The 17934-nt window shown below is 41.6% G+C and overlaps 1 protein-coding gene across 2 annotated transcripts in view; it reads right to left on the reverse strand.

Moving 5' to 3' along the window:
- Positions 1–31: 31 nt before the first annotated feature.
- The window catches only part of il16 (interleukin 16), a 43956-nt gene continuing 26053 nt past the window's right edge, over positions 32–17934 (reverse strand). The window contains exons 17-26 of one of the 2 annotated variants that reach the window (XM_084351918.1): positions 17638–17775; positions 14997–15143; positions 11411–11504; positions 8549–9711; positions 7044–7195; positions 6620–6785; positions 4340–4441; positions 3988–4216; positions 3395–3523; positions 32–2888 (exon numbers count right to left, since the gene is read on the reverse strand). In XM_084351918.1, the coding sequence (XP_084208044.1) occupies positions 2722–2888; positions 3395–3523; positions 3988–4216; positions 4340–4441; positions 6620–6785; positions 7044–7195; positions 8549–9711; positions 11411–11504; positions 14997–15143; positions 17638–17775 (2487 nt within the window). In that variant the 3' untranslated portion in view covers positions 32–2721. Of the gene's footprint in view, positions 2889–3394; positions 3524–3987; positions 4217–4339; positions 4442–6619; positions 6786–7043; positions 7196–8548; positions 9712–11410; positions 11508–14996; positions 15144–17637; positions 17776–17934 lie in introns of both variants that reach the window. The other variant, XM_084351917.1, reaches the window with a different exon arrangement.

Raw genomic sequence — 17934 nt, forward strand, 5'->3', positions numbered from 1 at the left:
GTGGAGAAAGAAACATCACTCAGAGTTTCAGTTTTCAACAGTTTTATTCAAGTTTTTGAATTCTTACAGCAGATGTAGCACTTCTGTGACTCTGACATCTGTTCTTTAAGCGTAGAAAACATTTGTTTTGTGGTCGCATACAAAGACATTCTCAGCACAACAGGACATTTCTAGCACTGAAAAAAATGTGAACACAAGTTACATTGTGTAGAGAAATTATTCTCACTCAGAATATTTGAATTTGAGCAACAAACGTGTTCAGGGCTGGATCAAATAGAACAAAATGCACATTTGCCCTTTGCTTACAGTCTCATTGATAGTATTGTGTGCTTTTGTGGAAATAAACATGCAAATACATCCACAGTATTGAACGCAGAAATCACTGAGAGAATTTCTCTACATAATTTCATGCATGTGCTTGGAAAAAAATCTGTGCTTAAATTGTCCCATTGCGTGCTCAGGATCCAGACACAAACCGGAACATTCTAGTTGAGTTTGGTTTGACCGATAACTTTGTAAAAAGGCAGGAGAGTCAAACTCAAAGTCAACTAAAGTGCATTCTACGGTTTAATCTTCTGGTTTTACATATACAGTACCACTGCTAAGAAAAATAGACCTTTAACATATATAATTCTCTTCTTTTATACGCGACTCCATTTTTTTTGTACCATCATAGACTGAAAGTACAAGAGCATCAAGGCAAAACTAGTGAAGACCTGTACTTCAGACACATGTCAACCTTCATTAGTCCAGATTGATCCAGTCCAATCTGGTTGCTGGGCTTCTGTGTTGAGTTGCGTTGGTCTGTACAGTGTGTAGCTTTTACTGTGTCTATCTCCTGTAGTTCTTTCCTTCTCCTTCGCTTGTGCAAAATGTCTGATTTAAATCAGACTGAACCATTTTGTAGACTTCACGACTGATTTGTAAGCCAGTTGTTGTAGCGAGGAGGAACATAATCAGAGACCGCCTGCATCTCATTAGCTAAAGTCAGGCTTTCATGAAACTTGGCTCACACGGCTTGATTTGTGTCTTGTTTAGGGCTGTCATGGCTGGAGTGGATAAAACTGCTTAATATTATAACTGTGGTATGAAATAAGATTTGAAATATGTTTCCTCCAATGTAATGTTCAAAGCTTTTTACTAATATTTTTAAAATAGTGTTTTACAGTGGAAGTTTTACTGCCTTTTTACTTAACCGTAGTTTTGACTGTTGTACACTTAATATACTATGTATTTTAAGAGAATAATGCGCTCACCACCTCTTACTCAAGATAGTGAAGTTGAACGAAAAATATCTTCCAATGAGACAAAAAAAAGCCTTGAGCCATTTCTTCAGCCATGGCTGTGGCAGGTGTGATGATGAAAAAGTAAAACCAAGCACTGACTAGTTTGCACAATGAAGCTATCGAATCAATTCATATATATTACATTTTCTCTTTTTGCTCATGACAGAACATAGCAATTAAACATATTTTATTTTATATGAGAAGGTTGTCAAAGGCGACACAGTCAGTGGGATCAAGTATTCCCACATAACTCTATGTAAAACTGAAACAAGGCTGCATTAAATCAGAGCAGATAGGGTGTCCATGTCCTGGCAGTCTAATCTGCCTGTAGCACTGTGCTTTCTTACTGAATAGCATCCAGGGTGTCAACAGCAGGCTAGCAGCTGTGTTTGGTAATTAGGTGCCTCAGATTTCAAAATGAATTCCTTCATATTAATAAAGGTGGTTATCACATTTGTTACATTAGTCCTTGTACCATGAACACTTTCTGCTTTATTAGATGATGTTTCAGGAATACTGGCTTGTGCTGCACACACACATCACTGTGGAGTCCAACACAGGTCACATTAACAGTGGGAAGGCTTATCTAAATGAGCCACTATGATTTCCTGCAGTTTTGTGTTCATTTTGATGAAAACATATGGATATACTTAGGATTTGAGTCTTGTTGCCTGTTGAACACCATTGTTTATGTTTGACACGATCCAGAGCACAATTTTAGTAATACAAGGACAGCAGTTGGCCACTCGTGAGAGCATGATTTATTTATTTGTATGCACAGATTTCTGCTGAGGGTGAAAAACTACTGACGGTTATTCACAGGAAACTATCTGCACGGCTAGTTACCAGTGTGGGTAAGTGAGAAAATTGAGGTTTTGTTTCTTTATGGGCTGAACTGACCCTTTATTAAACTTTTCTATCTGGTCAGAAATGTGACATACTGTATACATAATCAAAATTCATGCAGAAGTTGTTCTCTGAACCACTTTGTCAAATGTGGGCTGATCCCTGATTTCTATGTTCTGTGTTCAAGGTGCAATATGTAAGAATTTAAGTTAAACACATTAAACAAATTAATTAACATGAACAGAATGCCAACAAAATAATACTTGTGATGTGTTGTGTTGCAGAGACATCTATTGAAGTTAGCATGCTAGCTAGCCCTGAGCCACTCTGTACCTCATGAGGTGATAGTCTGATAGTAAATAACACTAACACTACCCCCGTACTCTCAACTGCCAGTCCAGGCAGAGTCACTAGCTGCACGGCTAACTGAGCTAAGCAGCTAATGCCAATTACAGTTAGCAATTACTCTGGTGATGTGGTGCCCCCTATTTGTTTGGAGTATGAATTCAACATGTGGCCAATTCTTAAATATTGCACCTTTGAAAAAATGCCGACATCTCTTCATCTGTCAGCGGCTCCCAGCAGCTGTTCATTCTGCCCCGCCCTGCCTCCTCCTGATCATCACTGTGACCGGTCCTTCAGGTAAACTCTTGATCATGTTCCAGGCCTCAAAGCGAGTCATGTCCTGCAGATTGACTCCCTGGACCTGCAGCAGTGCATCTCCTTGCTGCAGACCACTCTGCTCTGCTGCTCCACCTGACACACACACACACACACACACACACACACACACACACACACACAAACACACATTACATATTTGTTTTGGCTATTTTTTATTCAGTGAAATGTTCCTACAGACCTCTTTTTCATTTCACCAAAGCCAAATGAACCATAGATTAAAACTGTGACCTAGAATTCATTGGGAAGTTTCAGTAGTTTGCAGTTTCACACAGTTGCTCCGTTGACAGACATGACACTTCTGCTGCAGCACTCATGTCTGTCGCAGCTTCCTTTCCTAGTTTTGAAAATAGCTGCACTCCAACAATGAACACATCGACTACTCCTTTAAGAAAATCAAGATGTCTGAATTATGTCTCCTTTCTGTGGTAACATTCATTCACAGTGCTTCTCTCAGAAGATTTAAAAAGCTGATAGTTGATTAGTGATGGTCAATATGAAAGCACAGTTTATTAACTGACTGGGAATTGTTTTTTGTAGATAAAGTGAAATCATGAGGTATAATGTTGGCATAATCATACCTGTAAAGATCCTGTTGATGAGTAAAGGTTTGTCTCCGTGGATTGAGCCTTTTCCTCCCTCGAGAGTGAACCCAACTCCTCCAGCTCCTTTCTCCAGCTCCACACTCACTGGTTCTCCCTGCTCCTCCACTGCAACACAATTTAAAACAGGGCAAGTGTAAATGGACTTGCATTTCTATAGCGCTTTTCCAGTCCTCTGACTGCTCAAAGCTGCTTTACAACACTTGTCAGATTCACCCAGTCACACACACATTCACACACTGATGGCAGAGGCTGCCATGCAAGGTGCCAACTGCTCATCAGGAGCAATTTGGGGTTAAGTATCTTGCTCAAGGCCATCAAAACCAGCGACCTTCCTATTACTGGACGACCCGCTGCACCTCCTGAGCTACAGTAGCCAGCACACCTGCACTACAGCTGAAAAATTCAAAGTTAAGATATTTACTGCTTTAATTTATGTCAAAGTGTGACCCACAGGGCTGATTTACTGCATACATTGAAAAACCATGTTTTGAAAAGGCCCTGTACATTTTGGAGAGGCTCACACACTCGAGGTGATGGACTGCAGCCTGCTGTGTTGAGGTGCGACTCACCTGCAGGGCTGGGCTCTTTGCTCCGGCAGCCTCCTCCCTCTCCTTCCTCCTCTGCTCTCTTGCAGACCACCACCACAGCCAACTCCAGATCGCGGGCCTGACGCAGAGCCCCAGTGGCATCAGCGTGCGTGACGCCGCGCAGCGTTTGTCCATTTATGGACAACACCTCATCTCCTTTCTGAATGGTGCCCTCCTGAGCTGCCAACCCGCTGGGGAACACTCTGTGGACCTGGATGGAAGACAATATCAGTACAGTATATGAGTTTAAAATCTGAGAGAGAAAGACAGACAGATCTGTCAGTCTAACCCTTGCTCTCATGTGATCAGTATGAATCTGTATAGGGCTGCTTACTGTAGTAGCTTTGCTCTCCAGGTCAGACCCTCCAGCAATGCTGAAGCCCAGTCCCGCTCCCTCCTCTTTATGCAGGATCACAACATGGATGTCTACTAGTTGCTGTGGGAACACAGACAGACAGAGTTACTACAGCAGTTAATCTTATTTTCATACGATTAGCTCAGATTACATGTTTAACAGGTGTATTACTATGAAGAGACATTGAGCCACAGAGCATTGTTCACATCCACTGAACCAGCTTCTGTAACTAATCTCTCACAAAGCATTTCTTCCTTTCTTCTGACAAAATGAAAACCATGTTCCTCAGGATAACTTCCTACATTCTGAGGGACATTGCCATTCACAATGGCAGTCGGTATTTCAGTTGAATGATTGCTTTGTGAGCACAGAAATAAATACAGCTCTCGTGAGAAAAGTTCCAGCCAGCAGTGCTCATCATAACTCAGTTTCCTCCATATCCATCAAAGTCTTCTAAAGTCTTCCAAATGTCATGGATATTGATCCAATTTGTTGAGATATTTCACAAAAAGGTATAACTTGTGAGCCTCATGGTGGCAGTAAGAAGTCAGGTGACCAAGGTAGCAGGATTCATTGTAGAGGACACATGGATGTCAGTGAATGAACCATATTTTGCGCCAATCTGTGAAGTAGGTGAGATATTTCACAGAGAAAATGGACATGTTGACCTGCCATTGGCACTAGAGGAAAGGTCAGCGGATTACCCTCTGGAGGAGCATGAATGTACAAGATGTCATTTTGCCAGACTGATGTCCCTAGAACCATAATGCTAGCATCCCATCACACACCATCTGCCAAAAAAAACTAATAAAAGGATAATTTTAGTAACCAGTGCCAACAAGCAGTGAATGATGAATGTTGAATGATGAACACTGTACATGAATGACTTTTTACAGATGTCTTTGTAAACTTGGTACAGACGGATGAATGAAATCTGTGCAGTTCTACATCTGAAGTAATGGTGCAGTCATAAAAACAAGGCCAGACTTCACAAGGTCTGAATGTGAGAGGTAAAGGGAGCACGGAGTTGAACATGTTAAATCCTTTCAGACAGTGTGAGGGGCTGATTTACCCACAACACAGTGCACTGAGGCACCTTGTGTGCTCAGATCATCTGTATTCACAGAAGGAGCTCAGTGTGGAGTTTAATACACAGCAGATGTTGAGCAAGTGACGACTCTCAGGTGGCCAGCTATATGAGTTGTAACTGAGATTCCCGTTCGGCCAGAAGACATGTAAAGTTTCCATCAGGCCACACACACACACACACACACACTGACCAAAGTAAATGGCACAAAACTCAATTACAAGACCTTTGTGGCAGATAACGTTATTTAAATGTTTCAACAAGGCATGGCCGTTTTTTGGTTTCTAGTAATCAGACACACTACCAGTATGGCCTGCACAGTATATTAGTATCCAATAAGAGAGCACTGCAAAATATTTAATGCATGTAAAAAATATACAACATGAAAGTTTGCAGTAGATATAGTCGTATTCCTGATTCCTGATACGTTCATAGTGTCTGACTCTGCCTTCAATCACCAGGGGGCGCAAGATTCACCCACACACTGCGCTTCAACAAGATGAATGTGGTGACCATCAATTCATCCATCATCTGTTCATGAGCTGATGAACACCTGCTTAGTACCCTTTATGTTCTGCTGAAAGCTGCAACGAGATAATACTTAAACTTGTATAAAGACACCTTTAAAGGAAAAGTTCAATGTTTTAAGAACACGCCCTTTTCTTTCCAGAGTAAGATGTTCAGACCGATATCAGTCTCATTACATTACATTTTACAATCAATTTAATAACACTATTCATTAGGCATTCTCTCAAATAAAGTTTGATACCTAACATACTGATGACAAAATTACATTTGGTGGCTGGTCAAAATGAAATAGGTGGTTGGTTGGTTGGTTGGTTGGTTGGTTGGTTGGTTGGTGGTGGAGTCTGCTGCCCTGGAATAAATATGTTTGTCCTGTCTCTGATAATAATATGTCCAAAAGTTCAGCTTGTGTGTTTTTCAATTCATGTGGGGGATCCATAATCTGTTTGCATTACATCACAATGTAATAAATGTTATAAGATTGAATGACCAAAGTAAGAATTGATTAATACAGTGTGAGGTGAAATGGTGTGTATTCACCCCGTATTGAATGTTGTAGCTTTGATTTTAAACGAATCTCCATGTGTTATTGCTGGGTTGTACCAAGTGAAAGTCTCTGAGGTTTTTTTTTTGTGGTTTTTTTTTACCTTCAGTGTCTCTTCATCTAGAGCTTTGACTTCCTGCATCATCCTCTGTATTTCCTCTGAGGGGATGGCTGAGATGACAGAGTGAACAGAGGCAGACGTGACTGCTGCCTCGTCATGAGGTCCACCCTCCCCTCGCTCAATGGTACACTCCCTCAGTGTGGCCAAGCTGTGTTTAAAAAGGCAAAACATGTCAGAGATGAGGATGTAATGCTAGTTTGACACCTCTGAGCACACTATACACTGCTGGCATGCACAGCAGTGTATAGTGTGCTGAATTAAATATGTTTTACAGTAAAAACTTGTTGCTGCCTCTCAGATAAAACAGGAAGTCTTTTTTTAAAAAACCTGAACCCACTTCCTTATGAATATAAAACAGGGTGGGGGAGGTGTCATGTCTACCCAAACCTATGTGCAGAAGTCTTACCTGACAGAGAATCCCCTGTCTGAGCTCTCCTGGGTGGAATCAGACTCCCGTGGATTTGTCAAGTCCACTGCAGAGGGTTCCTGCAGGTCTGAGGAGCCTGAAGTACCATGGCAGGGGTGTATGGGAAGAGAACGCATGAATGCTTGAGAAACCTGGCAAAAACAACATCTTAAATTAGATGACAATCTGGTTATTGTTGAACCAAACAGAAGGATGATACTGCAAAGACAGTCAGATTAGAAACTAAAATATAAACAAATTGAGCTGTTAAACACAATTTCCATGCTTTATGGGTACATTCAAATTGTAGACTGGAGAAAATAACGTGTACTAAAATATTATAGGTAAAAAAATGACAGCAGAACAAACTGAGACAAAGAAACATACAATATTAAAAAAAATATATAAAGAATGAAGCATGTATGAAATAAGTCAGTACATGTGATATTATATATAATTGCAAATAATTTAATAAAGGAAAACGTGTGAGAGCTTTTACTTACTAAAGGATAATTCTGGTTCATCATAACTTTGAGTCTTGCTTCTTTGTTTTGGTTATCATTTCCAACAGTAAAATTAACTTATCCTCAAGCTAAATGCACAATATATCATTCTGCCACTAGGGTTCTCTCAATCAAAACAAATTGAAATGTTTGCCGAGTGTTGTGTGGGGAGGGCTGGGCGGAGTGGACAGGCAGAGCCGCTGCTCAGAGCCGGACAGCTCTGGAAGCTCAAAACTTGATATTTCGCCCAAATGGGTGTGGTTTCAGTGAGCTCCATGAACATCTCAGGTGGTGCTCTGAGTGCACATTGTTTCCCTCAAATTTGTGTATGTACAGTATGTGCATGGAAGGTGATATCCTGCCTTGTAAGAACATTTGGGTGGTTTTATGAGAACGTGCATCAGACACGGGACACGCAGGACATAAGGCACCGCCCCTGGACAATATATACGTTTTTAGGGAGTCCCTCTGGAGGACAGAGTCAGGGGAAGAGCCAGACATCCAGGAGGAATATACACCAAGAGTCACATCAGATTCTGCTCGATCCAGAGCCGTTTAAAGACGGGAGGAGAGCTCAGAGATTACTTTTTAACTTTTGGGATTAAAACATGGTTTTATCTTCACTCCTGTTTATCAACCTGACTGCAGCAGTGATCTGCGGAGGTGACCTCCATTGTCAGGTGTCTATGTTCTGTAATGTTGACTGCTGATTGGAGCTGGAGGGGAAATGTACTTTACTTCATGAACATTATGTTACAGAGAAGTGAGGGGAAGAAGAAGAGAGAGAACCAGAGTCTCTGCTGAATGATTGACCTGAATATAAACAGACGGACACTCGGTGGATGCCATTGCTCGCTTGTTTACGGCTAACGTAGAGTAAAGTCATCAGACTTTTTGGAGAATAAACACTTGCACAAGTAGCGCGATGAAGCCAGATGATCCCCTGTTCAAAGTCAAACGCAAACAAAGTACATTACCATAGTTCCTCACATGACAGATTACCTGGTTACTGAAGGCGAGGATCTTCCCTAAACTCTCTTCCTCCGGGCCTCTGAGGAGGTGACTGTCAGTGGGTGGAGCAGCACTCAGAGTTGTGCTCACCAGCTGACCTTGGCTCTGTGCTATGTCCCCCTCTGTCCCCTCTGCAGGACTTGTCTCTTCAGCCTGCCTGATTTTCACAGGTGTCGCAGGAGGTAGGACCTTGGACTCTGTGGTCCTGCTAAGATCCTCTCTGTCGAGCTCAGACTCCTGTTTTGATGGTAAGACATTCCTGTCATCATGAGAGTCCTGTATCCCTGAGACCAGATCAGTGCTGGTGCTGTCAGAAAGTGGGAGATCTGTTGGGGACTGGGCTGGGGGAGGTTCATCTTCAGAGCACTCGGCTGTTGTTTGACCACAAGCTTCAGAAGGGGAGGAGGTGATAGCAGAGGGTGCAGCAGACACAGCTGTGGTCTCTGTCACCCTTACACTTGCAGATTGGTCTGGCTGGATCTCTTTAGGGGTTTCATCTTTGTCCTTCCTGTTATCTACATGTGGGGCTGTGTGACTCCTGGACTCCTTCTCCACCAGAGGAAGGGAGGTGGAAGGCCTCCTGTTGTCCCCCTTCTCTGGACCCTCTGGACTGGAAAAAGTCTCAAATGAGTGAATCTTTTGTTTGATTGACAGGTTGGCTGTGGATGAGGCAGACCTGCCTCCGAAGCTTCTGGTGAAGCCCCCAGTCGGCCTCTGCTCTGCTGTTTTATTATGTTTTATATCTTGCTTCTTCTGGTCCTGATCATTCCGAATTTTCTTCAGACTCTGGCGAAACCAGGTAGGCTTGGGTGCCACCGGGGGCCCCTTCTTTGCTTCTGGAGTTTCAGATGTGTTTTCAGAACTTTTGTCGCCGGGAGGATCTGAAGCTGCGTCTGTTGCTGTGCCATTGAGCTCGGAGGTGTTCTCTTCGTCACTCATGATGGCAGGCTGGCTGTGGACGTTTGTAGGCTGCGACTTGTCTGCAGTGTTGTGGTGCCGGTGGTGGTGTTGGATCTCGGGCAGCTCTTCAGGGGAGCTGTCTGAAAGGCGAACCCAGGGATCCTGAAGCTGCTCTTGGGTATGTTGGTCAATATGAGCCTGTCTCCTCAGAGCTCCTCTCTTTGGCTGTGAGCAGAACACAGCTGATGAATCACCTGTTCACACGCCACAGAGGAGAGCAGCAAAATCAGACACGTGTGTTTCAAACATGTTAATGTAACTAATGTAACTAACTCATACTCAGATCTCTTTTTCAGAGACAATGTGTAGTCATCATTCAGGCCTCTGCCGCTATTAATACTCTTATCATGAAGGTGATATCATGATGCATTTAAATCTAATAATTGCAATAATAATTGTGTGAGTCTACAGCCATACTAGCAGCTTTGTAAGCCTGTACACAACAGTGCTTTGAGCTAAAGGCTCATATCAGCATGCTAATATATTGACAGTGATGATACTAACATGCTGATATAACACAGATATAACATTTGTTAATTACCAGTAAACACTGAGTGCAGTAGAGGCTCATGGGATGTCATTAGCTTTGAAGGGTTTTATTGGACCAATAATATTTTGACTTGATGATGGTATAAGATGAAAAGTTAAAGGGGGAATACTTTTTGGGCCAGTGCACAGCTGCAGGCTGCTCTGTTGTTGGCTTTAAGCATCATCACAAAAGTCTTTACTGCTCCTATGTGAGGATTAAAAGACCCACTGGATTAATTCAGTATTTGATGAAAAATCGTAGACTAGAAAACTATTGAACTGTGTGTATTTTACTCCCGGACTGCTCCGCTACTTCACAAGCTCAAGGATGTGTTGATTTTACAACAGACTGCAATCAAAGAGGGCCAGTAACATCACAAGCTGAAGAATGGATCAATCCTGCTGTCTGTAACCTGACTTCAATCTTGGAAGCTGTACCACAACATGTTAATTTAATCTTGTTTCACTGTTATTTTGTAGGTTAGCCTAATGAATTGAGCGTTAGCATGTTGTTTGACTGATGTGATTTCTCCCACTCTGGAGAGTTTTGTGGTGAGATGCAGGGTAGAGGCTAGCTTAACAGGAAGCTTAAAACACCGGAAGAGCTGACTGGAGACACAGTGAGCGGTGCCTGCTCAGGCCTGTGTGATTTGACCAATCAGAGATGGCTTTTCGGAAGGGGGGCCTTAAGGAGGACTGGGCTAAATCATAGCATGAAAAGTAGGGTAACACGTGAACCTCATAATGGCACTAGAAATCACCAAAGTCACCAGGGTACATTGTCTTTGCACCATACATTTTGATGTTTAAAATGTCATGGTAACTAATCCAATAATAGTGGAGATATTTCACAAGACTAACGTGGACCTCATGACCTACACCACAAAAGAGGATTCTCATTGCCAATCCTATACGTTTAATACACTGTTAGGTGTGGTGTCTAACTTTACTACCTTCAACCACGTGATGCTACAGTTGCTCTTTGTAGGACAACTATACACAACTATATAACTATATACAACTAGGATAGTTTCAAGTAAAGTAAATCATACCAAAGTTGAACTTTAGTTTTTGTGCTTTTGCTCAAGGATCCCTGACAGCCCTGGTGTAACTAAAGCAGGTGATCTTCATCATCATCACTGCAGCTTCAGTTCAACTCAATCATTATATCCTGATTGCATTTTATGTACTGACACATAAAAACTCTGCCTCAAACAGGAAATGGAATCTCAGTTACTTTCCAGCCAAATACTGATAACCACAGCACCAGATGCATTTGCTGTCACACTGCTGAACTAACTACAATGCTAGTCCTGAAGTTGCATTCAGGTGCTTAAATGAGAGATACTAGCACTTGTCTCCTACCTGGGTGTAGTCTGTCGGTGGTGCAGGCTGCAGTGTCTGGATGAGTGAAACCTTCTTTGCACCCCTCTGACTCTTCTCTTTTTCGTTCTCCTTCCTGCTACACAAACAGGAAGTATTGTGTCACAACAGTTTCTCTAGCAACAACCACAGAGAGGTGCAATAATGTACCCTGCTTCCGCTCAGACATTCATCGGTGCTGCTGTGTTCACGCTCTTTCATTCAGTCAGTGACAGGCCTATATCCTAACCAGCAACAAGCATGATGCATACAGACAGGGGCTGAATTGGGATATATGACGAGGGGGTTCCCTTGTGCAATGATATGAGGTCGGCTGGTTTCACAGACCACACAGTCTGCAGTTTTCATAGGGAATATTTCTTCACTTGCAAGTATGAAAACTGTAGAAACTGTGTTGTGTGGATATGAATTGTTTAGAGTAACAGTGCCACTTTTTCTTAAGAGAGATGCTGAATTTCCAAGATGTCGCACAAACTAAATTCCATTCACCTCCACTATACTGGTTAAATTTCACACATCTAAAATTTAATCCAACTATCTGAATGGAAAGATCCAGTGGGGAGAAACAGAGACATTTCTATTTTCATTTGATGTATTTATTGCAAATTTGGATGAATCAACCAATTAAATTATTAGAGGGACAAACGTGAAGTCCCAAACAATAATAATACAACACTGCAAACAAGGGCCCATAACCAAATGCACTACCAGTGATTTTAAATTTATGGTTGACAAAAAAGTGAAATTGCTGTCCATTCATCAAAATAGACATAGCTGTGCACTGAAGCAAATACACTAGGCTTAGTCCAATAAAGTGTGTTTTCATCATGACGCTAACTATCTGGGGCCTCATTTCTTGGTTTAAGTGGTTCATGTTCATGCTTGCAATGATCCACAAAAAAATATGACTGTGATTTAATACTTGGATTTTGTTGAAAAAATAAAAATCGACAGCTTTGATGTTGCTGGATTCATCCTGAACACTGCCTCTTTGTTCCTAATGATTTCAGTGTGTAAACTTGGAATCTGTGTGCAACAGCTCACTGATTTGCAGTCCAGAAAAGCCTTGAGTTTAATGAGGCTACCATATGATCACAATGCCACATCACAAGTTTGAAACGATTAATGATGCTACCGCTGCTGTGCCAGGTGCGTAAATTGCGCACAGGCCTAATCAATTTGAAGACAAACATATCAGTCCTTCTGCTGTGGGATGGCCACAGCTATTTAACACAGTCTACATCTCTTTGGTCAGCGTGAGACAGTGTCTGATAGCGGATGTTTCAGGCCAAATGTGTGAGATTTGGTAGCTGGGAAACTGGAGGAGACTGAGCCGCAACAGGGGGGAATTTGCCCAATTTAACTCCTGCAAACACATGTCATGCAGTGCTTGCATGCTGAAATGCATACACACACACACACACACACACAGATATAGTAGTAAAAAGCAGGCATAATATGCATGAAGGGGACATAAGATGGGTATTGACTATATACAGTCAAAAGTATGTGCACACTTGGACAATACACTCCAGCCCAGTTTACCCAGTAATTACATTAATATTAGACAATGTCACAATATACAGTAAATCCAGTACCAATGTTCAAATCATCTGCAGGAAGTAGTAAAAACCTTGGATATGAATGTTATCACTGAGCATCATGGGTGCAGAGAATCAGAATCTTCTGATAACAATGTTCTTGTATTGGCTGTACAACCATCTGCTGTGAATACAGCCTCAATTTAGAGATGGAAAACAGCTCCAGAACAAAATTACACTGGACAGCAGTGTCCACATACTTTTAATTGTAGAATTTAATATTCATAAGAGTTTTCATATTATGGTAAAAAAAACACAGCAAAAAAAAAACCTATAAAGGCATCTTTAGAGTTGGTAAGCTGTAACTAATGGTATTAATAAAATAGTTTTATAATAATCCAAATGGCATTTACAGCTTGTAAATCCTCTGAAGCAGTATGTATGTAAAAGGTAAAGTGATTAAACACTGTACTGTCAAAGTACTGTGATTAAAACAATGACCCCATTTTGTGTGACTCTGAAGCCGACAGCTTTACATTTCATTCATAAAAAGCTATACATGCTCAGCATGCTTTTGCCAGCAAAACACTGCAAGCCACATCACTTCACATACATTCCTTAAGAGTGACCTGAGGATGTTTCGTAAGGCCTTGTATATACTGATGAAGAGCTGCAGGCCGTGGAAGGAGAGGAGCAAGTTACATATGGCTCTTTTCATAAGAAGAAGGTTAGTACAATGAGGGACGCATGATTAGTACCAACAGGAACAGTAGATGGTGGAAGAGTAGGTAACAGTCAAACAGAGTGAAAGTGAAAAAGACTGTGATGCAGAGAGAGCTGACAGCTAAACTAAGGTACTGTTTGAGAAACCAATGAAGCTACTGTGTGTGCAGCATCTGTCAGCCGGTGGAAGGTCAAGACATTGAATAAGAAACATCTACACAAATTATACACTTTCAAGTTTAAAATGATGTGATGGAAGGGTGATTGTGAAACATGACAGTTCCTGACCAATTTTGCAGTGCCAAACTTTGAGCTCTGTTTTGGTCATTTTCAAGTATATCATTTAAAAAATACCCTTCATCTGTTGCCAACTGCGCGTTATGTTCCCAGTGGGAGGAGGGAGAGGACCAGTGTGCAGCCAGTATGTTGTCCTGTGGAAACTGTTGAGCCCTAGGTTCAGTTTCTATGCCTTTAATGTACAGGCTTGTGGCATAGTCACATTTAAGCCTGTGGCATGTAGTGAGTCTCCTAAATACAGTTGGCCTGTATGGCCCTCTCTATAAGAATATTAATGATCTTATATCTGTATATGAATGGATAGAAGAGAGAGGTAGTGTCAAATGTCAAAAATGTATTATTGTAATGATCCAAAAAACAAAAGAAAAAAACTCATATTCATGGACTTTTTAATCTGGTGACTGCTACCACTTATGTCATTAGTTTTGTAACTTCAACAGCAAGTATAGTGTTGCCATTGAGTCAAGTTAGGGCCTTAGGACTGTGGGCATCAATTTTCATCATGATAGTTACTTTAGTCATCAGGTTAATGTGTCAAATTATTTACTTGCAGATAAATACCTGTCAGACTGTATGTTTGCAGTAAGACAGAGTATCTGTGTTGATTTTAGGATTGTTAAATTAAAACAACAATTATTATTTATTTCTTCTGTACTAGCATGCACATGTAGGAGAACAAGCACAAAGGTGATTTGAAAAACACAGTTTGACAACAGCTTCACACTATTTCACTGAGCACAAAGAAATGTAGCAGCGCAACGCGTAACTGTGGATCGAAAGGTGCAAATTGTAATAGCAAACATTGATGAAAACAATGCAGGTGAAGACTTTTGTCAAATTACCACAGGGTACCTTCAAAGTCTGTACGTGAAATAATAGATACGCATATAAGAAATAAGAAAATAAAAGCTTGGTTTTTTTAACTCAAGAGGAAATACTACCACAGACTTATCTATGACCTTTCCCTCTGTAGTTCAGCAGCTGTATTTAGAGTGGTGTGCTGGCACCTGGCAGCTGGTGTGTGATGAGGGCTCCAGTCCTTCGTCTCTAACTGGAGATCCTCTACTGGAGCCGCTGGAGTCTCCATTATAACCCTCCTCACTGGTCACATCCTGAGGCCAGCAGTACCGACGTGGAACAGCTCGCACCCTGGACTACACACACACACACACAAACAAATGCATGCACAGCTGTATTAAGACAGTATCTAAAACTGTCTACTGTTTGATCAAACGATAGACAAGACAAAATGTCAGTTGAAATGACTGAACATGATTACACCATCTTAACAACGCAAGTGTCTGTCTACCAGCAGTATGTTCATGTTTACTGGCACATGTGCCATGAGCCATGGGACTGGTGGAACTTTTAGAGTTATAATTATAGAGTGAACAGTTGTCTGTAAGTCAGATGTCCAGTAGGTTGGTTGTTGTTCCCATTTACTTTGTATGAACTTGGTTAAACCATGTGAAACATGAGTGGGTCATATGAATATGGTGGAACATTGAACTTTATTCAGTGGCTGTACTACCACAGTGAGCCGATTCATATTCATATGTGCCTTGAGCAAAGAATCACTGGAATGATAGTACATCCACGGATGTCATGCTCCTCTGACTGCAAACTCCTCCTCGGAATGCAGTTTGTAATGAAGTCAGCTAATGTGAACAGATACATAGACAGAGACAGGACCAGTGATGTTGGTTTACTGCCCATAACTGATGAAACTGTGCTCAAAATCTCATAACTCTTCGGTTGACTCTTGGAACTTACCCTGTATTTACCTGAGTATTAGACAATTCTGTTTTTTTTTCTCCCAAGACCCAATATTTCATTCCAGTCTGAGACCTGTGATGCAACTGACAATGGCAACTTTCCCCTAACCTACTATGTATCTTTCCCAGTGAACAATGGATTAGGGTACTCTAAAGTACTCTTACTTAGTACTTAGTTTTCAACCAAATGGCCAGAATAAATGTTGGTTAATGCACATTTCTGCAATCCATAATGATAAAATAAATTTAAACATGTTCTAAGGGCTGTATCGTTACGCAACTGGACGTGTTTCAGTTTCTTGAAGACTTTCACCTATCATCCAAGAGGCTTCAAGGACACAGGGCCACAAGGATCCTTCAGAGGGCTCAAAACCAGCTGCTCAATGAAAGAGTGCAACATAATAATTTCACCATCGATGCACTCACTACTAAGACTGACCAGACATTTGAGGAACTAACATCACTGCTACCAAGCAATGTCCTGGAAAATGTCTCCAAGTTTGTTGAAAAGGCACAAGCATCACTACACACTAAAGGTAAGGAACGACAGACACGGAAATTCCAAACATTACAGACACATCAAAGCAACTCACATAGAAAGAAGCTCTCACCTGGAGAAATAAGGACATCAACAACAAAGCACATCCAGACACACAAGAGAAGTGGGTGAAAAACTTGTCCAACAGAGAGCTCACCCAACAACAGAAGGATGTCCTTGTCAAAGGACTGAACTTTGCAGAAATTCCAGAACAGAAACCAGTAGTAGATCTCATCACAGCAACAGGGTCAGCCACCAGAAACAACAAGTTAATTGCTAATGTAAAAGCACCCCCCTCCAACCTCACTACTGAGGAAAGGAAGGCCCTGCCATCACTCAGAAGACATCGGAACATCACCATCTTGCCGGCAGACAAAGGGAGATGCACTACCACTCCAAAGTCACTGATCTGCTTAGTGATACTAACTCCTATGAGACGCTAAGGCGAGATCCTACCAGTAGCTACAAAAAGAAGGTTATAGAATATCTGCAAAAACCGGAAAAAGACAAAGCTATTGACAGGCCATTATATTACAGACTGTACCCTGGGGAAGCCATCCCATGTATCTATGGAATCCTCAAGAGTCACCTCACTTTTTTTACATGCATTCCTGCTCAAGAAGCGGTAAAGATGGTGAAGAAATGCCTGCTACAGGACAGCACTCTGTCCAGCAGAACCAACTTCACTCAGACCACATTTGTGCCTTACTTGACCTCTGTCTGACGACCACCTGCTTCCAGTACAGTGAAGGTTTCTACAGACAGAAGCACAGCTGTGCCATGGGCTCACCAGTGTCCCCAATAGTGGCCAACCTCTGCATGGAGGAAGAGCCTTGAACACCTTCACAGGACTGCACAGATTTGTACATTGTGGAGACAAAACAAAAACTTCTCCATAAACGAATGGCACAACACAGGAGGGCCAACTCCTCAGGTCAAGACTCTGCTGTCCACTTACATCTGAAGGAGAAAAATCATTCCTTTGAGGACAACAAGGTAAACATCTTGTCCAGAGAAGACAGATGGTTTGAAAGAGGAGTAAAATAATCCATCTATGTCAAACTGGAACGGCTGTCTTTGAACAGAGGAGGTGGCCTATGAGGAGATGTCACAACTTCTTATCAAAGACTTGTTTTGTGTCGCCACAAACATGTCACGCTTACAAATGTTGAAATGCTGTGGTCCCTCTCCAAATATATCCAGTGGTTGTGAATGTGTCTGTGATTTGCAGAAACATTAAGTACCTACATTTCATCCTGACGACTGGGCTAGAAACAAATTTAATTTTCGTTTCAGCACATTTTGTTAAAATGTATATGCTCTCATCAAAGATACCTTGGTGCCCCTGAAGACCAGATCCAGGGTCTGTTGACTGGACAGGTTGGCAGCAGGAGAGTTGTATGGGATATTGTAGTCTTCATCAGGATACACGGGCACTGACAGCCTGTTGTCTGACCATGTTTCTGTCATAGACTACACAACAAGAAGGAACCCAACAAGATAAGATGAGTAACACATCAGAAGAGGAGATAATTTGGACACACTTATAGATTTATTTTCAATTAAGAAAATCATTAATCAACATAGTGACGTTTCAGGAAAGAAGTGTAATACATAAAACAATACTAAAAA

The sequence above is a fragment of the Pagrus pagrus genome (assembly GCF_965226575.1).
Source record: "Pagrus pagrus genome assembly, chromosome: 1".
NCBI lineage: Eukaryota > Metazoa > Chordata > Actinopteri > Spariformes > Sparidae > Pagrus > Pagrus pagrus.